Raw genomic sequence first — 23,602 nt, forward strand, 5'->3', positions numbered from 1 at the left:
GTAAAACAATACCCCACATGTGGTAATAAATGGTTGTTTGGACACACGGCGGAGCTTAGAATGGAAAGAGCGCAATTTGGCTCTTGGAGCTCAAATTTAGCAGGAATGGTTTGCTGAGGCCATGTCACATTTACGAAGCCCCTGAGGGGACAAAAAAGTGACCCCATTTTGGAAACTATACCCCTTGAGGAAATTTATCTTGGGGTATAGTGAGCATTTTGACCTCACAGGTTTCTTGCAGAAATTTTTGGAAGTAGGCTGTAAAAATGAAAATCTACATTTTTTTCAAAGAAAATGTAGGTTTAGGTATTTTTTTTTCATTTCCACAAGGACTGAAGGAGAAAAAGCACCATAAAATTTGTAAAGCAACTTCTCCCGAGTAAAACAATACCCCACATGTGGTCATAAACAGCTGTTTGGGGACACGGTAGGGCTCAGAATGGAACTAGCACCATTTGGATTTTGGAATGGTTTCTGGGCGCCATGTCACATTTGCTGAGCCCCTGTAGTACTAGTACAGTGGAAACACCCCAAAAGTGACTCCATTTGGGAAACAGCACCCCCTGAGGAATCATCTAGGGGTATAGTGAAAATTTTGATCCCAAAGGTTTTTTGCTGAATTAATTAGAATTAAGCCATGAAAATGAGAAAAAAAAATTTTTTTCCAACAAGATGTAATTTTTAGATCAACATTTTTCATTTTTACAAGGAATAGAGAAGAAAAAGCACCCCAACATTTGTAAAGTAATTTCTCCCGAGTACGGTAACACCCCATATGTGGTTATAATCAATATATATCGGAGCATTCAGAAGAAAAGGAGCGGTATTTATCTTTTGGAGCGTAGATTTTTCTGGAATGGTTTGCGGACGCCATGTTGCATTTGCAAAACCACTGATGTACCAAACAAAAGTGACCCCGTTTTAGAAACGACACCCCTAAAGGCATTTATCAAGGGGTGTAGTGAGAATTTAGACTCTACAGGTGTTTTGCAGAAATCAATACGCAGTGGATGGTGCAAAGTGAAAATTGCAATTTCTCCACTGATCTGCCTATTCACCGCACAATATGTTGTGTCCCTAGAGAATCTTACCCCATAAATTGTTAAGCGCGTTCTCCCGGGTATGTAATGCCTACTTCTGGCCATAAATTGCTGTTTGGGCACACTGTAGGTCTAAGAAGGGAAAGACCGCCATTTTGAGCATGGATTTTGCTTGGTAATAGTTCTGTTTGAGGTATTGCTGGTATTTCAGTTTATAATGTGGTGGCATATGTTATCTGTGCGGAGTCCATCAGGGTATATGTAATCTGTGCGGAGTCCATCAGGGCATAATAAGAGGGTATATTATATACAATTATCCATAGATGTGTGTTACGCTGTGAAGCGATCCGTTATGCACAGGCCGGTGTCACACTGATAAACGGTTTTCTTTCTTATCCCTCTTTTGTAACGCTCTGCACCTTTTGTGGACTTTTTCTCCTTCATGGTTTGGGAAATTTTGCTGGGAAAGTTTTGCGCTGGTATAATACGGGCGCCCTCGCTTCCAGCGGATGTGCTATGTCCATTCCCTTTCCTAGTTCCTAAATACTAGGGCCCTGAAACTGAAGGAATGTTCCCCTCCGGCCTGCGCATTGAGATGTTTCTTCATCACCGCATTACTAGTGCCGTAACTTTTTTGTTTTTCAGTTGATTGAGCGGTGTGCGGGCTTGTTTTTTGCGAGACGGGCTGTAGATTTTATTGGTACCATTTTAGAACACATACGACTTTTTGATCACTTTTTTTATTTCATTTTTTGGTAAAGGAAATTACCAAAAACAAGCAATTCTGGAATAGTTTTTTTTGATGTTTTTTTTCGGCATCCACAGTGCGCCCTAAATTACATGTTAGCTTTATTCTGCGGGTCGATACGATTACGGCGATACCAAATTTTTATAGTTTTTTTTTATGTATTGCAGCTTTTGCACAATAAAATCACTTTTTTTATAAAATCATTTGTTTTCTGTGTCGCCATATTCTAAGACCCATAACTTTTTTTCTTTTTGCGTGCACAAAGCGGTGTCGGGGATTATTTTTTGCGGGACGGATTGTCGTTTTTATTGGTACTATTTTGGAGTAAATGTGACTTTTTGATCACTTTTTATAGCATTTTTTGGAAGGAGATGTGACCTAAAAACAAAGATTCTGGCGTTGTTTTTCATGTTTTTTTTTTTTTACGGTGTTCACCGTGCGGGATAATTTATATAATAGTTTTGGTCGTTACGGACGCGGCAATACCAATTATGTATAGTTTTTTTAATTTTTACGGTTTTTCCCATAATAAAAGACTTACTATGGGAAAAAAGTCAGTTTAGCTTTATTTTTATTTGAAATGTGTGTGTTTTTATTGTTTTACCACATTTTTATTAACTTTTTTTTACTTTTTTTGACTTGTCCCACTAGGGGACATGAGGGCCTGATGCCCCGATCGCTACTCTAATACACTGCACTACATACGTAGTGCAGTGTATTAGCGCTGTCAGTTATTCACTGACAGCAAGCCTATGAGGACGCGCCGCAGGCGGGTCCTAATCGGCTACCGTACAAGGCAGACTCGGACACCATTTTCTGGCGTCCGATTGCCACAGCAACCCAGCGATTGCATCACTGGGTTGCCGGTTGGGTGAAAAACCTATCAGGACTTCCGGTTCCGGCGCTGCCATGCGAGGAGAGTGAAAAAGAGCTCTCCAGCCCTACAACACTCAAATCGACTGACATAGCCAGCACAATTACGGTATCGACCGGGGAAAGACACACATCTCACCGGCAGACTACGTCGAGCGTGGAGGAAGAGTCCCGACATCATCGCGGAAGCCATAGCAACTCCCGAGGTACCTTCGTTGGGGGACGGCACAGACGCCATTAAAAGTGGAAAAAAAACAAAAAAAACCCATACACCACACAGTGCCGACTGAGGAGAGGTGGAGGAGAGGCACGGAAATCAGAGGGTCACGGCACGGGGAGCAGCGGAGTGGTCGGGACACCACGAAGTACGCGATTTGGCGCCAAAATTACTGAGGCAGCACAGAGGAGAGAGGCCACGCCATCTTGCAGGTTTGTGCGTAAGGAGCCACTCGCGCACAGATAGGACGACAAGAAACACACTGATATACCCTGAATAGAAGCAGAATCTGACACAGAGACATTTATTGTGAAGCACTCATTGCGATGCCACCGGTCACCAGGAAAGATAAACAGACAGTGAGTCGCCCATCGTCAGAGCAGGAGGATGAAATGTCGGACGGGTAAGGGGGAGGGGAGCCCTCGACCTCGATGAAGATTGACTACAAAAGACTGGCCATGGAAGTGGCTAAACGCATTACGCCTGATATACAGGACACCCTAGCCAGTACTATATCAGCCTCTCTGAAAGAGATGCATGCGGACCTTGTGCAACATGGTGCACGACTAGACGAGGTGGAACAGCGAATCTCGATGCTGGAGGATGAGGCAGCAGAGACTCATGGCACACTGCAGGAACTGGTAGCAGAGAAGGAAAAGATGCTGGCCAAAATAAATGATCTGGAGAACAGATCAAGACGAAATAACGTCCGGGTAGTGGGAATACCAGAAACAGTGCCGGCAACGCATTTAAAAAGCATCTGTGAATATGACCTCCCGAAGATGCTGAACATGGAAGGCCCGTGCAAGGTGGAAAGAGCGCACAGGGTGGGCCCAGACAGACAAAAGCTGACACAGCCACAAGGTCAGATACAGAGGGCAAGACAAGTCATAGTTCGCTACCTGGATTATTCTGACAAGGAAGCGCTGCTACGTCAATACAAGACCAGAAGAGGACCGGTAAAATTAAATGGGGTCACAGTCATGTTATTTGGAGACTACTCAGCGGAAGTTTCGAAGAAAAGAAAATTGTTTAGCAGAATCTGCACAGCGTTTCATCATCGAGGCATGAAGTTTCAACTTCAGTATCCGGCGATCTTAAAAGTAACAACGCCAAGTGGCACATTGCAAGTTTACACGGATCATCGGGAAGCGGAAGCAGTATACAAGGACATACTCAAAGGTCCGGGATCTACCGTGGCAGAAAACAACACCGCAAGAAGTGGAACGCAACAGGATACATCGCACCAGAAAGGACAATCGCCAAAAGAAAAAAGGCTGACGCAGACGCCGAGGCACTGATAACCAGGGCACATAGCCAGATGATGGTGGACTGTCCGATTTATGGGAGTAGTGAGTAATGCAGATGTTTAACTCCAGATATATTATGTTGGTGGGAAATCCCTCTGGGATAATCAAAGAAGGGAAGTATCAAAAAAGGAAGTCAAGGTGGGATGTATAGATATATATCTGTGAACCCGGGAGATATGTTATGATACAAATGTTAATCTAATATGTGATAAAGAAAGATAGGCTGCTTAGGACAGATTTAAGAGTAGGTGAAAGAAGAACACATGGCAGAAAAAAGTGAAGTCAAAAGAAATAAAAGAAGGGGGAAGGGAGGTTGTCAGAAGACAACAAAAAGAGTTAAATTGTTGGTTTATAATTGGAGTTTAAGGCGGAATGGTAGCCATATTGAAGGGTATATTGAAAATTGGTTCCTCCTAGGGGATGATGATACATCACATGTAAACACAGGCACATATCATAAGAATCCTATATGAAAGTAGTAACATGGAATGTTAAGGGGCTCTTGTCCCCACATAAAAGATCGATGGTTCTGAGGCATCTCGGTAAAATGAAGGTAGATTTGGCCTTACTCCAGGAAACACACCTGGAAGAAAAAGATTTCTTCAGGATGCGAAAATTTTGGGAGGGACAGGTATACAGCTCTCCGGCAGTTAAAAAAAACAAAAAACGGGGTCTTGATTTTAATAAATAAAAGTCTTGCTGCAACGATGTGCTCAAAGGAGGTAGACTTGGAGGGACGCATGATAAGAGTATTATTGGACACGCAATTGGGAGAGATCAGTGTCTATAATGTATATGCACCTAACACAAATAACCGCACCTACTTCCAGACCCTGCAAACGACATTACTAGCAGACACGTGTGCACTGAAGTTAGTGGGAGGGGATTTCAACTCCGTGCAATGTGTGGCTGAAGATAGGAAGAGAAGTACTCAGGCATCGGCACTAGGCACAGATGGTATTTTAGTGGAATTTGCGCAAACTACACAAGTAACGGATGGGTGGAGATATAGTCATCCAGATGATAGGGAGTACACTTATTACTCACCATACCATAAATCCTGGTCTAGAATAGATTACATATATCTGAGCCAACAGTTACTACAGTATTTGGATCAAATAGACATCACTGACATGATCATATCAGATCACGCGCCAGTGAGGCTGGTACTGATAGATAAACACCCCAGGGGGGATTTCACGCAGTGGAGATTCCCAACTCATCTGGCGGAAGAGGAAGATTTCCAACAGAAGTTAAAAGGATGGTGGATGGAGTATTTGATAGATAATGTAGAGCATGTCACTGAGCAGACACTTTATTTGGAAACGGCGAAAGCGGTATTAAGAGGGAGGCTCATATCGTATTCAGCGTTTAGGAAAAAACAAGCACAGCAAAAATTCAGAGAATGCAGTGACGAACTTAGAGCGGCATACTCTACCTTTCTAGCTGACCCTATAACAGGAAAAAAACTAAAATGGATAGAGGCCAGAAGACATTTTGAAACATGGTTGGAAAACAAAGAAAGGTTCGGGAGATCACTCTATGAAGCCAAGCTTTTTAGGTTCGGTAACAAAGCCGGAAAGATGCTAGCAGGGTTATCTAGAGGGTTCCGACCACAGACGCACATCACTAGAATGAAGGATCATGAGGGCCAAATTCATTCAGACCCCAAGAAAATAAATGCTGTACTGGAGGAATTCTACCAGCAGCTGTATACTTCCACAGCGGGACCTGGGGATTTACAAGGTAGCCAGTTTTTAGCCAATCTCCCCATGCCCACACTCAATCAGGAGCAATTAAGGGAATTGAATGCACCTATAACGCAGGAAGAATTACAGCAGACGATTAAGACATTGGCAAATGGAAAGGCGCCGGGACCTGATGGTTACCCGGCGGAATTCTACAAAATATTACAAGATCAAATAACCCCGCCGTTACTAACATACTTCAATTCATTGTTAATGGGAGAAGATATTCCTATAGCAGCAAACATGGCTTATATAAAAGTGTTGCCCAAAGAGGGAAAAGATTTGTTACTGCCGGGCTCCTATAGACCAATATCTTTAATTAATCAGGATCTTAAGCTAATCTCGAAAATCATGGCGACCAGACTGGCTCAGATAATGCCACTATTGGTGGGTCCTTCACAAGTGGGGTTTATAAAAGGCAGGTCGGCAGTGACAAACATAAGAAAGGTATTGGGAGTCATGGACGGGATAAGGGCCGAGGTAAAGTCGCACAACCAGGCAGCGATAGTGTTACTGGATGCAGAAAAAGCATTTGATAATGTTGAGTGGAGGTGGTTAGACATGGTCATGGATAAATTCAATATACAAGGAGCATTCAGAGTATATCTGAAAGCGCTATACAATAATCCCACGGCAGCAGTTTGCACTCCGGGTGTTAGATCGAAAATGTGTAAGTTGTCAAAGGGCACACGACAGGGGTGTCCCTTGTCGCCACTTTTATTTGACCTTGCTTTGGAGCCTCTGATACGGGTCCTGGAGCGAGGGCAGATATATTCAGGGATCCAGGTAGGCGAAGTAGAAGTCAAAACAGTGGTTTTTGCAGATGACATTCTGTTATTCCTTTCTCATCCGTCCAGACACCTGCCTAGAGTATTTGAAGTGATTCAGGAATATGGAAAACAAGTGGGACTGAAAATTAACACAAGCAAGTGTTAACTTTTAGGTTTAACGCATCATAATCACACAGCAGACGAGAACCTCCAACGACTGGGAATTAAAATAGCGAAATCACAAATAAAATATCTGGGAATACATATAGGGCGGAGCACAGGAACATTACACCAACTGAATTACGAACCCATTTTCAGCAAAATAAAAGTAGAATTACAAAGATGGATGGCCTTACCATTGTCCATGTTTGGGAGATGCCATTTGGTCAAAATGATTTCCTTCGAGATTACTATATCCGCTGCAAACACTGCCTCTGTTGCTAAAGCATAGAGATGTAAAAGCCTTTAACTCGGCTATAACAAAATTCATATGGATGAATAAGCGCCCTAGAGTGTCATTGCTAAAATTACAGGGATATCATTGGCAAGGGGGAGTGAACATACCACACTTGAGAGGGTATAATATAGCTAGCCTTTTCCGCCATGTCCTGGACTGGATACATAAAACTAACCACTACTCGAATAGAGACTTGGAGTCGGCTCTGGCGGGAGAATATGATCTCCGGGCTTTGTTACACACTAAGCTAGGACACCTACCTCAAAAGGTCAAATCCTCAGTCATACTACGTGACACAATAATGTGTTGGAAGGAAGTTAGGAAAAAGCAGGGCCTTTCCTTCCAATTGTCTAAGTATTTGCCCCTGATGCCCGGGGAGGTCTAGTAGTCTATTTAAGGCATGGAAAAACAAAGGGATAGACACAGTAGAACATGTATTGCATGTGACGGAACCGAGATTAAAGACGCTACCAGAACTGGGGAGTGAATATGGGATTCCGCAAACTCCTTTTCTGCAATATCTGCAAATTAGAGCTTTTTGTATGAAGCTGGTGGGGAATTTAGAAAAAGAAATAGACAACCCCTTTGATGCACTAGTGGGAGAAGATTCCCATAGGAAATCCCTGTCGGAATTATATCGGGCAATGAAAGGTATTTATGTACGACTAGAAAATAAAAATCAATTCCCATATTAGAGACGTATTTTCAAAACCCCAGATATAAATGAGCAGCTACTGGAGGGATGGCAAACAGTAAGAAAGCATGTGATTAATGAAGTATGGAGGGAGACACAATTTAGGCTTATGCATGCAGCCATTTATGCTTTTAATATACCGCCCACAGATGGAAATCCAAATAGGATACATTCCTGCCCAAAGTTTGCTCAGCCGCACACAGACTTATATCATGGTATCTGGTTGTGTTCGGCTACTCAGGGATATTGGACGGAAGTATTGGCATATATCAGGAAGCTATGGGGTAAAACTATTCCATTGAACCCGACGCTGTTCTTATTTCACTCAATAGCGTTATTAGACACTGAAGAAGAGGGAATATTGCAACGCATACCGCCGTTAGCACACATAATAATACTTGTAGCCAAAAGGTGCATTCTGAAAAATTGGCTGGAAACTAACACCCCGAATTTGGAACAATTAGTCCAGCAACTACATAGATATTTACATTCGGACAGAATGGAGGCATTGAGGCACAAGGAACGGGGGACGGCGAAATTTTTAAAAAAATGGAGGCCATTCTTAGAACAAATGCCAGACTCTGATATAGCAAAAACGATGGAAGGTTTCAGACAAACTAAATGGTATCTCATCGAAGATATCAAAGGGGCATTAGGGAGACTAAAAACTGCAGAATCAAACGGTCAGATAGGAACACATTGAAAGCAAGACATAAATGGAAACAGGAGAAGAGACAAATGAGAAATTATTAGTTAGGCTACCATAGTTACTGTGTTAAATGTTTTTGGTTTTTTAAGTATAATCTATCATCAAAGCTGCAATAGCTCTATAATTTCGAAAAGTTTGGACTTATCAACGAAAGAAAGAATATGTATCATAGCTGTACCAGTTTCAGGGTATGAATAATGCTATGTATTGTCCATTTCTGCTATGTATTATATGTATGTTAAATTTATATGGAAATCTCAATAAAAAAGTTTTTTAAAAAAATAAAAAACTATCAGATGCTGCGCTCTATTGAGCGCAGCATCTGAGGGGTTAATCTGCCGGATCGGAGAATAGATATGGTCCTGGCAGTTACAGGGGGGTGCCAGCTGTATAATACAGCTGTCACCCCGCGGTGATGGTGCCGGGTCTGCTCCTGAGCCCGCACCATCACTGCGCCGTACATATACGGCGCTTTGCGGGAACACCTTCCCGGTAGCGCCGTATATATACGGCAGATGTCGGGAAGGGGTTAAAGGGGATTTCCGGAACCAATTACTAATTTCTATTTCACTGCACATAGAAGATGAAATCAAAATGTAAGTATCTTACAAATAACATTATTTTTATAACACCCGTGATGCGTCTCTAGTAGCAAAATCCTTACTTCCGGCGCTAGCCCGTCCATGATCTGAGTTCAGTTTTCCGGCTGGCTCAATGTACAGGTACGTCATTCCTGATGTCACTGTACACTGAGGGAAGTGGTGGACCGGATACTCCCTTCCTTCTGATGGTTTCCAGTCTGCTGCTAGGGGAGAGAAACACTGCTAGTCTCTGAGCATGTGTAGTTTCTACACTAGCAGTGTTTACCACACGTGCCCACGCCTGCGCTATCACAGTGTCTGCACGTTATTTTCTCCCCCCTACCAGCGGACCGGAAACTCAGCGGACCGGAAACTATCAGAAGAAATTATGTGATGTCAGGAGCCAATTGCAAGTAGCACTCTGACAAGGACTCTGGCGCTGGGGATAGAGCCAGAGTCCCGGGCAGTGCGCTAGTATAGGCTCTGCTCCTGGATTCTGTGGAATCCCTTGACATCACAGTCCATATATGGACAGTGTTGTCAGGGTCTTCCCCCAGAGCTGGAGTATCGGGCAGAGTTCTAGTATAGGCTAGTGATATCAGGGGATTCCCCTGAGTCCCAGAGCAGAGCCTATAGTAGCGCTCTGCCCTGCTCTGGAACTCCGTTTCTGGGGTCAAATTAAGTTGTTGTTTTTTTTATATACTATTATGTAAGAGTGTTGTTTGGTGCATCACTGATATGTTGCAGGTTTATCGTTCGCTCTCACTGATCTAATGAGAGCAGTAAAATGGCAACGGAGATTGTTTATATCTGGGTGTAGTAGACGTCATGAGTCCCTGCTGCCGGCTCATTGCATGCTGGGACACAAGCGGTGCATGCCGGGAACTGTATGACCGGAAGAGCAAGGCCACCAACACACAGAGGTAAACAAACCTCTCAATGTAAAAAATATAGAATAATGGTAAATTAGCCCGTTAGTGACCGCCAATATGCCTTTTCACGGCGGCCACTAATGGGCTTTATTCTGATGCAATAGCCTTTTCACAGCGCTGCATCAGAATAAATAAACAGAGCAGGGAGCCATTAAAGTCCCTTCTCTCCGCTACCAGAGGTAGCGGAGGGCTGGGGGCATCCCTGCTCGAACGGCTGAGATCGATATTAGTATCGATCTCACACGTTTAACCCCTCAGATGCGGCGCTCAATAGCGAGCGCCGCATCTGAGTGGTTTTGGAGAGAGGCAGGGAGCTCCCTCTCATCCCACTGACACCCAGCGATAAGATCGCCGAGTGTCTGTGTCCCCGATGGCAGCCTGGGGCCTAATAAAGGCCCCCAGGTCTGCCTGTAGTAAATGCCTGTTAGGTCATGCCAGAAGCATAGCCTAGCAGATGCCTGTCCGTTTTAAACGGACAGGTAGTAATACACTGCAATACAGAAGTATTGCAGCGTATTATAAAAGCGATCGGATGATCACATATTAAAGTCCCCTAGTGGGACTAGTAAAAAAGTTTTTAAAAAAAAAAGTTTAATAAAGTTAATTAAAAAAAAATGAAAAACCCACTTTTTCCCCTTTACAAAATGCTTTACTATTAAAAAAAAACCACAATCAAGCAAAAAAGTTACACGTATTTGATATTGCCGCGTCCGTAACGACCCAGACTATAAAGCTATTACTTTATTTAACCCGCACGGTGAACGCCGTAAAAATAAAATAAAAAACAATGGAAAAATTGCTGTTTTCTGTGAATCCTGACTTTAAAAAAAATTTGATTAAAAAGTAATCAAAAAGTCGCATCTACTCCAAAATGGGACCAATAAAAACTACAAGTTGTCCCGCAAAAAAAAAAAGCCCTCATACAACTGTATCGGCGGAACAATAAAAAAGTTATGGCTCTTCGAATATGGAGACACAAAAACAAATAATTTTGAAAGAAAAGTGTAAAAGTAGTAAAACATACAAAATCTATACAAATTTGGTATCGTTGCAATCGTAACAACATGTTGAATAAAGTTATTGTGTTATTTATACCACACGGTAAACGGCGTAGATTTAGGACGTATTTTTTCTATCCCCACCCCCCCCAAAAAAAAAGGTTAATGAAAGTTAATCAATAAATAATATGTACCCCAAAATGGTGCTATTAAAAAATACAACTTGTCCCGCAAAAAACAAGACCTTACACAGCTATGTCGACGCAAAAATAAAAAGGTTATAGTTCTTGGAATGTGACAATGGAAAAACTATAAAAATTGCTTGGTCATTAGGGCCCAGAATGCAAGCAGCGGGAAGGGGTTAGAAAATAAAAATGTAGATAATGATATTCAGGGGGCATTAATAGATAAATTGAGAAGCGTTGCAGTGATTTAAAAAAAAAAAAAAAAAGATTGTAAAACCCCTTTAACTTTTATAAAAGCAGCCATGTCCTCCACTAGCAGATTAAATGGGTTGTTCTCCTGAATCCATATGCCACTCGGTACCCCCCTCTGAGCCAGAATGGAGTGTCATTCTGAATTAGTGGCTCACAAACTGCCTGACTCGAGCCCTTGCAGGGGAAATGCCTGTATATGTGCTCCATGATTGGTAGGGGGGTGATAACATGAATAAAAGTTCAGGTTCTCCCTTTCCCTGGGCTCTGTTGAAGCCTTAGGCGGGATTCACACGACCGGGTCGCGTCCGAGCCCGAGTGCCGGCCGGTAAAATCGGCCATTCTGCCCGGCCGGTTTGCATAAAGTTATGCATCCGTGCCGGGCCGGGCAGATCTGGACAGTGACATCAGCGGCAACTCCTGAAGGGGAATCCCCATGTGTTCGGGGATTCCGCTTCAGGAGTTTCCCCTGATGTCACTGCCCAGATATGGACAGAGACATCAAGCGCTCTGTCCAGGAGCGGAATCCCCGAACACACGGGGATTCCGCTCCTTCAAGGAGCTAAAGTGCGGCTAGCACTATAGCAGAGCGGGGAGATACCTCCCTGCTCTGCTATAGTGGCGTCGCTGCAGTAGTAGCAGCCGCAGCAGCTGCTGCTGCAGCTGCTAGCTGCGCCATCAAAGGTGTCGCCGGGCCAGGGCGCTTTTAAAACAAGCAGGAGAAGGGAGCCAGCGCAGCGCTCCCTTCCACCTGCTGTACACCCCGGCCCTGCCACACCGTGTACAGCGATGCCATTCGTCAGAATGGCATCAACTCCTCCTCCTCACATGCACTCTGCGCTGTGAGGAGGAGGAGATAGAGCGCAAGAGCCGGAAAACCCGGCAGTCACTCGGGACACATCCGGGTATTACCCGGCCCCATAGACTTCTATGGGAGCCGGGCGGCCGGGTACCCGGGCGAAAATAGAGCATGTCCTATTTTTTGACGGGCGGTTTTCCGGTCGTGTGAATAGCCCCATTAGGGGTCTATTATTCCTAATGCTTCCGGGTGCCGGCCGATTTATGAACGGCCGGCACCCGGCCGGGAAATCCTGCCGTGTGAATGAGGCCTTACTGGAATAGGAGGAGATTTAACAGATCTTTTCCCTCTAACTGCACGCACCCAACACGGCTCCCACTTCAACCTGCTCTTGCTTAGGCTGAATTGCAGCAATTGTAGTCTTGCATTAACCAAGATCCACTCTCTAGATGTGTGATCTAGCCTGAGCTACAGCCTTTATTAGCAAGGACGTGTCGGATACATCCTTGGTTACTGAAGTGACTCTCTGCTAGCATGTATGATATATTCAATTCCACTGTGGAGTTTGCGATGAATCCTCTACTACGTGTCTTACAAGTGGATTTTGTTGCAGATTTGCTGTGCATTTCACAGTTTGCATGCCATTTCCGTGACAGAATGGACATGCTGCCGATTTGAAGATTATTTCCATGCAGACTTTTTTCTGCTAAAAGATGGTTACCGGGATTTTGAAAACACGTAAATATGGCACATTTTTGGTGCTAAAAGCGCAACAAAAATACGAGATGTCTGAACATACCCAAAGTGTTTGTGTTCACATTATAACAAACAGTATTTGGCTCATTTTTATTTATTTATCTCCTACTTGTATTTCTACGGCTTCGTTCACATCTGCGTTGGGGTCCCGTTCTGACGTTCCGTCGGAGGTTTCCGTCAGAACGGGACCCTGAGAAGACACAAACTGACACCGACGGAAACCAGAGGTTTCCATCTCCATTGATTTCAATGGTTAAGGATCCGGTGACCATGGCTTCCGTTTGTGTCTGTTGTGCACTGGACCCATTGTTTTGCCGGAAGCAGTAGCGTAGTCTACTACGCTATTGCTTCCGGCAAAACGACGGCTCCGGTGCACAATAGACACAAACTGAAACCATGGGGACCGGATCCGTCACCATTGAAATCAATGGTGATGGAAACGGTGCCGTTTGTGTCTGTTCAGGGTCCTGTTCTGACGGAAACCTCAGACGGAACGTCAGAACGGGACCCCAACGCAGATGTGAACGAAGCCTAATGCATTTTTTTTTATTTTTTTTCCTAATATTCATTTTCCACCTTTACCACAACATAGAGACACATGAGTTTTTCCTATTAGGTAATAGCTTAATGTGAATATCAAAGAGGAAATTATTAAAACTAACGTGTGTTTTTTTTTTTTTCAGGCAGATCAAAGATTTGTTTGGAATGGCCATTTACTACGAGAATTTTCTGCCCAACCTGAGGTAAAAGATGAAGAAACATTTATTTGGATTGTCCGCATAACACACACTTACATAAACTGTCTTTTGTGTTTGTCTTAACCCCTTTGAGACACAGCCAGTTTTGGCCTTGTGGACACAGCCTATTTTTTCAAATCTGACATGGGTCACTTTGTGGTAATATCTTGGGAATGCTTTTACTTATCCACGCGAGTCTGAGATTGTTTTCTCGTGACATATTGCACTTTGTTAGTGAAAAAATGTGATCGATAAATTAACACACATTTAGGGAAAATTTGGAAAAATTTGCATTTTTGTAAATTTGAATGTATCTGCTTGTAAGACAGATAGTAATAACACACAAAATAGTTACTAGTGTACATTTCTCATATGTCTACTTTATGTTTGCATCGTTTTTTTGAACGTCCTTTTATTTTTCTAGGACGTTTCAAGGCTTAGAACTTTAGCAGCAATTTCTCACATCTTCAAGAAAATTATTTCAAAAGGCTATTTTTCAGGGACCAGTTCAGTTATGATGTGGCTTTGAGGGCCTTACATATTAGAAAGTCACCATAAATCACCTAATTTAAAAAAAAGTGCACCCCTCAAAGTATTCAAAACAGCATTAAGAAAGTCTTAACCCTTTAGGCATTTCACAGGAATTAAAGCAAAGTGGAGGTGAAATTTACAAATTTCATTTTTTATTTTTTGCTATTGCCTCTGAAGTCTTATATTACGGTATATCCCCCTTTACTGCACCATTATGAGCAGAAAAATATTTGAGAACATCCTCAAATTCCTGTGCTATATGGATAATACCCTCTGAGCACCCCCCAATTATTCAAATTATGACCGGTTATATAAGATCACGCCTGTCCTCAAATGTTTTCATTTTAAATTCGCCCAAATTTTTACCATAGTAAAAAACACTGTGGACGACAAGTACCTTGCATGCTTCAAAGGGAGGCTCCATTTCCGTCAATACCTCCTGAACAAAAGGGCCCGGTACGGAATAAAACGATACAAAAGTGTGAAAGTGCCACCGGGTACACACGTTGTTTTTAGAATGTGAGGGAAAGGATTCCATAATTAATCTCCCAGTGTGCCCCCCAACCTTGGTGTTAGCTGAAAAATTTGTCTGGGATATTATAACCCGCTACTTGGCCACAGATGATATGTCTACATAGACAACTTTTTTAATAGCATACCTCTCTAGAAATGCCCTTTAGCAAGATCGACAGTGGCATGTGGTACAATAAGAAAAAAAATCAAAGTGCCTCCCCAAAACCCTGCTGGACCAGACATTGCCAAAAGGACAGAGAGGAGCAATGTGCAGTGAAACTATGCTGCTAGTCAAATACAGGGACAAAAAATAGATGTCCATATCTCTAGTGCCACAACTGCCAAGCCTGCCTGCGTACTGGATTACAGTCACTTAATTGGTGGGATGGATCTATCTGTTCAGGTTAGAAAGCCTTATAGTGCCATGCGGAGAAGTGAAAATCTGGCAGTCCACCTCACCCAAATGGCATTGTGTAATGGGTTTGTAGTGTTCAGATAAGCAGGCAATCGCGATACTTTGCTTTAATTTCAGGAGGCCATTATCAAGGCCTTTTTTTTTTTAAAATTTAGCAATCCAGAAGGGAAGGTCACTTGCTCGGGTGGTTACAGCTGCCATATAATCCCGGACCAGGACTTTCCCTCAGTAATACCCCCGAGTAAGAAGAAAACAAGACCCCAGAAAAGATGCCAGGTGTGTCTAAAAAATGGCATCAGAAAAGACACTATGAATAAATGCAAGACGTGTCCCACAAAGCCAAGACTATGCATTAATGAATATTTAAAAATCTATTCTACCCCCACAGAGTTTTAGATATTTTATTTATACACTCATTCATTATTATAAACATACATTAAATGCAGATGAGAGCATATATCATATTTGTCATAGATAAATACATCCACACGGTATACAAAGTATAAACCGGGAACTTAAGTCCAATATCCGCTAGCATTTACAGTGTCATCCACTATATAAAATAAAAACAAGATCACGAATGCATCAGCACAAAGTATGTGGTAAACATGTAGGGGAAGGAATAATTGGAGTACGGAAATAACGGGGTGGGGGGGGGGGGGTGAAGCACAGGATGCCAGTTAGTAGTTATCATAAGATTTGTAACAAGTATTCCATAAATAATAGTTAAAGGAAAGCAAAAAAGAGACCCAATGATAAGAATCATTTCGGAGTCAAATCGTACAGATACTTAACCACTTAAGGACGCAGCCTAGTTTGGGCCTTAAGGCTCAGAGCCCATTTTTCAAATCTGACATATTTCACTTTATGTGGTAATAACGTCGGAATGCTTAAACCTACCCAAGCGATTCTGAGATTGTTTTCTCGTGACACATTGGGCTTCATGTTCGTGGTAAAATTTGGTCGATATATTCAGTGTTTATTGGTGAAAAATTGCAAAATGTAGAGAAAATTTTGAAAAAATAGCATTTTTCAGAATTGAAATGCATCTGCTTGTAAAACAGACGGTTATACCACCCAAAATAGTTACTAGTTCACATTTCCCATATGTCTACTTTAGATTGGCATCGTTTTTTGAACATTCTTTTATTTTTCTTGGACCTTACAAGGCTTAGAACATAAACAGCAATTTCTCATATTTTTATGAAAATTTCAAAAGCCTTTTTTTTAAGATACCTCTTGAGTTCTGAAGTGGCTTTGAGGGGCCTATGTATTAGAAACCCTGATAAAACACCCCATTTTAAAAACTAGACCCCTCAAAGTATTCAAAACGGCATTTAGAAAGTTTTTTAACCCTTCAGGCATTTCACAGGAATTAAAGCAAAGTGGAGGTGAAATTTGCAAATTTCATTTTTCTTGCTGAATTTCAATTTTATTCATTTTTTTTTCTGTAACAAAGAAGGTTTTACCAGAGAAACACTACTAAATATGTATTGTCCAGATTCTGCAGTTTTTAGAAATGTCCCACACGTGGCTCTACTGCGCTCATGGAATAAACCACAAGCCCTAGAAGCAAAGAAGCACCTAATGCATTTTGAGTCCTCTTTTTTTATTAGAATATATTTTAGGCAGCATGCCAGGTTTGAAGAGGTGTTGAGGTGCCAAAACAGTAGGAATCCCCCAATAGTGACCCCATTTTGGAAACTACACCCCTCAAGGAATTCATTTATGGTTGTTACCATTTTGACCACACAGTTTTTTCACAGCACGTATTTGAATTGGGCTGTGAAATGAAAAAAATTTCATTTTTTCCAATAAAATGTCATTTGTGATCAAAATTTCTTATTTTCACAGGGAACAAAATACCCCATTCTGTTGCCCAATTTGTCCTTAGTGTGGCAATACCCCATTTGTGGTGATAAACTGCCGTTTGGGCTCATGGGAGGGCTCAGAAGGAAAGGAGCGCTATGTGTTTGTTGGAGTCCAGATTTTGCTGGATTGGTTTTCGGGTGCCATGTCGCATTTGCAGAGCCTCAGACGTATCAAAGCAATGGAAACCCACCGGAAGTGACCCCATTTTGGAAACTACACCCCTCAAGGAATTCATTTATGGATAATGTGACCATTTAGACCCAATAGTTTCTTCACAGAACTTATTTGAATTGGGCTGGGAATGAAAACAAAATTAGTTTTGCAAATATGTCGTTTTGGCTGAAAATTTCTTATTTTCACAAGAAACAAAATACCCCATTCTGTTGCGCAATTTGTTCTGAGTGCAGCAATACCCCATTAGTGGTGATAAACTGCCGTTTGGGCCCATGGGAGGGCTCAGAAGGAAAGGACCACCATTTGGCCTACTGGGGATTTTCTAGTGCGAAGTCATGTATGCAGAAGCCCCTGAGGTACCAGTACAGTTGAAACCCGCAAGAATTGACCCCGGTTTAAAAACGACACCCTTAAGGCATTCATCTGGAGGTGTAGTGAGCATTTTGACCGGAGACCTACACCCCATAAACTGTAATGTGGGTTCTCCTGGGTACGGCAATACCCTACATGTGGCTGTTATCAGCTGCCTGGGCACACAGCAGGGCTCAGAGGGGAAAGACGAGGGGGGATAAGCTGTGCGGGGGGTGTCAGGGTAAGTAAAATTGGGGTAAATTATAAACCAAGGGATGTATGATAAATTTTAAAACACTCTTTCATACAGAGCTCTGGTTATTCGGGACACGTGTTACATTGATATATTGTGTCATCCCTTATAGCAGACTTTGCACCTCTTTTGACTTTTTCCCTTCTTGCCAGTTTGGGGAACTTCTCCTAGAAAGGGTTGCCGCCCTGGTACGATGCGTGTGGCCCCGCTTCCAGAAGTACTGGGTGCCCCCCCTTCTTGGTCCCTAAAGATTAGGTTCTTGATAATCACCTCTTGAAATTCCAGGAAAGTTCCCGTCTGGCCTGCACATCGACGTAGCACGTACGCACTGTACAAAGCCATCTGTATGATGTGCCCGGCCAGCTTCTTATACCACACCGCATGGCGCTGTATTGCTTCAGGATTTGATCTGACAAGTCCACCTCTCCCATGTACCTATTGTAGTCCAGGAAGCAGTCTGGTTTGGGGGTGGCCTTTCCTTCATATATCCTAAATTTGTAGGAATACCCTGATGCACTCTCGCAGCTTATATATCTTCACGCCATACCTTGCCCTCTTACCCGGCAGGTACTCGCGGAATTGAACCCTCCCTTTAAAATGTACCAGGGACTCCTCAATAGAAATACACTTCTCGGGGGTGAATGCTTGGGAAAACCGGGCACTGAAACGGTCTAATAGGGGTCTCCGTTTATACAAACGGTCAAAATTGGGGTCACCTCGGGGTGGGCATGGCTCATTATCAGTATAATGTAAGAAGCTAAGTATTGCCTCATTTATTTATTTTTTTTAGGTTCCAGTTCAGTTCTGAAGTTGCTTTGAGGGGCCTATATATTAGAAACCCCTATCAAACACCCCATTTTAGAAACTAGACCCCTCAAAGTATTCACAACAGCATATAGAAAGTTTATGAACCCTTAAGGTGTTTCACAGAAATTTAGAGCAAAGTAGGTGTGAAATTTACTTTTTTTTTTTTTGTCAGAAAATCCTCTTTATACCATTTTTTTTTTACAACACAAAAGGATTTATCAGAGAAACGCAACTTAATACGTATTGCCCAGATTCTGCAGTTTTGAGAAATATCCCACATGTGGCCCTAGTGCGGTAATGGACTGAAGCCCCGGCCTCCGAAGCAAAGGAGCACCCAGTGGATTATGAGACCTCTTTTTTTTTTTATTAGGCACCATGTCCGGTTTGAAGAGGTCTTGTGGTGCCAAAACATTGGAAACCCCCCAAAAGTGACCCCATTTTGGACACTAAACCCCTTGAGGAATTCATTGTAGTTTTCATGGGGTGCATGCGGCTTTTTGATCAGTTTTTATTCTATTTTTAGGTGGCGTGGTGACTAAAAAACAGCAATCCTACTATTGTTTTCTTATTCTATTTATTTTTTTACAGCGTTCACCGTGCGCTATAAATGACATATTCACTTTATTCTGTGTGGCGATACGATTACGGCGATACCATATGTTTATAGGTTTTTTTTATGTCTTATGGCGTTTGCACAATAAAATACGTTTTGTAATAAATCACTCACTTTTGGTGTTACCTTATTCTAAGTGCCATAACGTTTTTATTTTTCCATCAATAAAGCCGTGCGAGGACTTATTTTTTGCGTAACGAACTGTAGTTTCCATTTTTAGGTACATGCGACTTTTTGATCTCTTTTTTTATTAAATTTTTTGCGAGGTGAAGTGACCAAACAATTGTGATTCTGGGACTGTTTATTATTTTCTTTTACGGCGTTCACCGCGCGGGATAAATAACGAAACAATTTTGTAGTTCAGGCCGTTACGGACGCGGCGATACCAATTATGTATAGTTTATTTGTTTGTTTATATATTTTTATTAATAATAAATGACTGATAAGGGAAAAGGGGGGATTTTTACTTTTAATACTTTTAATACTTTTAAATCTTTTATTTTCTTATTTTTACACATCTTTTTTTAACTTTTTTTAACTTTTTTACTTTGTCCCACTAGGGGACTTGAGGACAGGAGGCTCTGATCGCTATTGTAATACACTGCACTACATGTGTAGTGCAGTGTATTAGAACTGTCAGCTACTCGCTGACAGCAAGCATAGTGGGTCCTGACGTTGTCAGGACCCACTAGGCTTCCGTCTATGGCATAGCCGGACGCCATTGTTTGGTGTCCGGTTGCCATAGTCACCATAGCCGGCCGCTATCGTGTAGCAGGCCGGCGATGGCAGCTTAACCCCTAAAAAGCCGCGATCTCTATAGAACGCGGCTTTTAAGGGGTTAATCAGCGGGGACACAGCGATCGGTCCCCGCTGTAGGAGCTGAGACAGCTGCTGTACGAGACAGCAGCTGTCACAGCTCCTGTATGTGTCGGGAGGGGGGCCGAAACGGCCGTTACTCCCGAGACGTACTATTCCGTCATGGAGCGCGAACAGGGCGCTTTCCATGACGTAATAGTACGTCACTGAGCGTTAAGGGGTTAATAAACTATAAACAGGTTCATAGTACACTAGTTCTGAAGAAGACAACTTTGTTAGGCAATTGCATTTCTAGCATTCCACCACATTGACAAGGGTTTCCAAATTTTTAAAAAGGTGGAGTGAGAATGAGATTCCCAATGGGAATGTCCTTCTAATCTGTAAATTTGTTGGGATTTAACGAGCCATTCTTGAAATGTTGGTGGTTTTGTTTTTGAAGCCACACTCATTCATTTAACAAATTGGCCATTCTAAATTGTTATCCTGTTCCCGCACCACGACGTAATAGCACGTTGTGGTGTAGGGGGTGATGTATGGAGCGGGCTCAGCTGCTGAGGCAGCTGCGTGCGCAGTGGTTGTCAGCTGTGTATTACAGCTGTGGATCGCGTGGTTTGTGGCCGTTTAACCCCTTAAATGCGGCGATCGATCGCAGCATCTATAACGTTAGAAAGAGGGAACTCCCCCCCCCCCCCCCCCACGACAGCTCATCGCCCCCCAGCGATGCGATCGTTGTTATGGCAGCCCAGGGGTCTAATGAAGGCCCCCAGAACTGCCTCTCCATCTCCTGTTCAGCCCTGCCTCTAGGGGGACTAATGAACTGTGTAAAAAACAAAAGAAAAACGTTTAATGAAGTTTTTAGTAGTGTAAAAAAAAAAAGAAATGTAAAACTACAAAAAAAAATATTTTTACACTTTTCCTCTAGTTATGTATAGAATAAACAAAGTTGGTATCGCCGCGATCGTAAAAGTCCGGACTATTACAATAGACCATTATTTAACCCGCATGGTGAATCTCGTGAAACATTAAACCGCCAGAATCTCTGATTTTTGGTCACTTCATATCCCACAAAACAATTAATAAAAAGTGATCAAAAAGTCTCAAAATGGTACAGCTCGTCCTGCAGAAAAATAAGCCCTCATACCGTTCCATCGATGGAAAAATAGAATTATGGCTCTCAGAATGTGGCGACAAAACGCATTTTATTTTTAACCGTTTCTTCTAGTAGTAAAACGTTTAAAAAAGCAATATAAATTAGGGATCGGTGCAATTGCATTGACTGGTAGAATAAAGTTAACATGCCATGTTTACCGTACAGTAATAGTCGTAAAAACAAATACCCTCAAAAGATTGAGGGATCGCTGGTTTTTTTCCTATTCCACCCCACAAGAACTTTTTTCCAGTTTTCCAATACATGATATGGTACAATAAATGGTGCCCTGAAAAACAAGCTCTCATATGGCTTTGATGGCAAAATAAAAAAAAGTTATGGCTTTTGAAAGGTGGGGAGGAAGAAATGAAAACGAAAATCCCAAAAATGGCTGTGACAGGAAAGGGTTAAAGAGTAATTTTACTTTCATATATATTTGCCCACTTACTAAAATGTGAAAAAAAACAAAACAAAACTACTAACTTACTATACCCAAAGATGATTACCTAAAGCGGTGTCACGTTATTAGTCACACCAAATTGGAATGTTTTTGAAAAACCCCAAACAAAATTCTCATCTACCCCTAGATGAATACCTTGAAGGGTATAGTTTTCGAAATAAGGTTAGTTGGAATCAATGAATTAGCAAATAAAGCGTTTATATTAATTCTTATAACTGTATGGTGATATGGGCATAGTTCTTTATATTTGGGGGTTACTTAAAGAGGCTCTGTCACCAGATTTTGCAACCCCTATCTCCTATTGCAGCAGATCGGCGCTGCAATGTAGATTGCAGTAACGTTTTTGTTTTTTTCAAAAACGAGCATTTTTGACCTAGTTATGAGCATTTTTATATTTATGCAAATGAGCCTTTCTTAAGTACAACTGGGAGTGTTTAAAGTTAAGTCCCAGTGGGCGTGTATTGTGTATGTACATCTGGGCGTGTTTACTTCTTTTACTAGCTGGGCGTTGTGAATGGGAGTGTATGATGCTGACGAATCAGCATCATCCACTTCTCTTCGTTAACACCCAGCTTCTGGCAGTGCACAGACACACAGCGTGTTCTCGAGAGATCACGCTGTGACGTCTCTTCCCCAGGTTCTGCATCGTGTCGGACGAGCGAGGACACATCGGCACCAGAGGCTACAGTTGATTCTGCAGCAGCATCAGCGTTTGCAGGTAAGTAGCTACATCGACTTACCTGCAAACGCCGATGCTGCTGCAGAATCATCTGTAGCCTCTGGTGCCGATGTGTCCTCGCTCGTCCGACACGATGCAGGACCTGGGGCATAAAGTGACGTCACAGCGTGATCTCTCGAACACGCTGTGTGTCTGTGAACTGCCAGAAGCTGGGTGATAACAAAGAGAAGTGGATGATGTGGATTCGTCAGCATCATCCACTTCTATTCACAACGCCCAGCTAGTAAAAAGTAAAAACGCCCAGATGTACATACACAATACACGCCCAGTTGTACTTTAGAAAGCCTCATTTACATAAATATAAAAATGGTCATAACTTGGCCAAAAATGCTCGTTTTTAAAAAAACAAAAACGTTACTGTTATCTACATTGCAGCGCCGATCTGCTGCAATACGAGATAGGGGTTGCAAAATCTGGTGACAGAGCCTCTTTAACTGTTCCTGATCAATACCTGCAGAGGCGACAAGCCTTCTTTACCGTGAGAACTGTGAATCTATGGAATAGTCTACCGCAGGAGCTGGTCACAGCAGGGACAGTAGATGGCTTTAAAAAAGGCTTAGGCCCCATGCACACGACCGTGCCCGCAATCACGGTCCGAGATTGCGGGCACGGCCGGCCGCTGACTGACAGCCGCATTTTCGGGCCGTGCTCCCATACAAAGTATGGAAGCACGGCCCGCAAAATGCGAAAGAACGAACATGTTCCATAATTCCCGGAACATTTCCACGGTACTGACACCCTTCCGTAGTGCTACGGAAAGGTGTCAGTGTTCAATGAAAGTGAATGGCTCAGTTTTTGCATGGGGCCTAAGATAATTTCCTAGAACAAAAAAATATTAGCTCCTATGTGTAGAAATTTTTTTATTTCCCCTTTCCCATCCCTTGGTTGAACTTGATGGACATGTGTCTTTTTTTCAACCGTACAAACTATGTAATACAATATGGGCACAACTTGTTAATCCCGAAAATAGGGTTCCAGGAAAACTGATAATATATTGGGGGATTAGTGATCCTTTACTGTCCATATAAATGATGTTGGAGACTTCCGTTCTATATATTCTGTAGGTGGTTGGTTGTTTTGAGCAACGTTACGATTCCTACCTTGTCAG

The 23,602-nt window shown here is 42.5% G+C and overlaps 1 protein-coding gene across 1 annotated transcript in view; it reads left to right on the forward strand.

The window, feature by feature from the left end:
• Positions 1-23,602, forward strand: part of SACM1L (SAC1 like phosphatidylinositide phosphatase) — a 227,553-nt gene that overhangs the window by 81,057 nt on the left and 122,894 nt on the right. Inside the window, exon 6 of the mRNA XM_075826884.1 lies at positions 13,750-13,809. Within this exon, the coding sequence (XP_075682999.1) occupies positions 13,750-13,809 (60 nt within the window). The remainder of the gene's footprint in view (positions 1-13,749; positions 13,810-23,602) is intronic.

This window comes from Rhinoderma darwinii, chromosome 5 (genome assembly GCF_050947455.1).
Source record: "Rhinoderma darwinii isolate aRhiDar2 chromosome 5, aRhiDar2.hap1, whole genome shotgun sequence".
NCBI classification, from domain to species: Eukaryota; Metazoa; Chordata; class Amphibia; order Anura; family Rhinodermatidae; genus Rhinoderma; species Rhinoderma darwinii.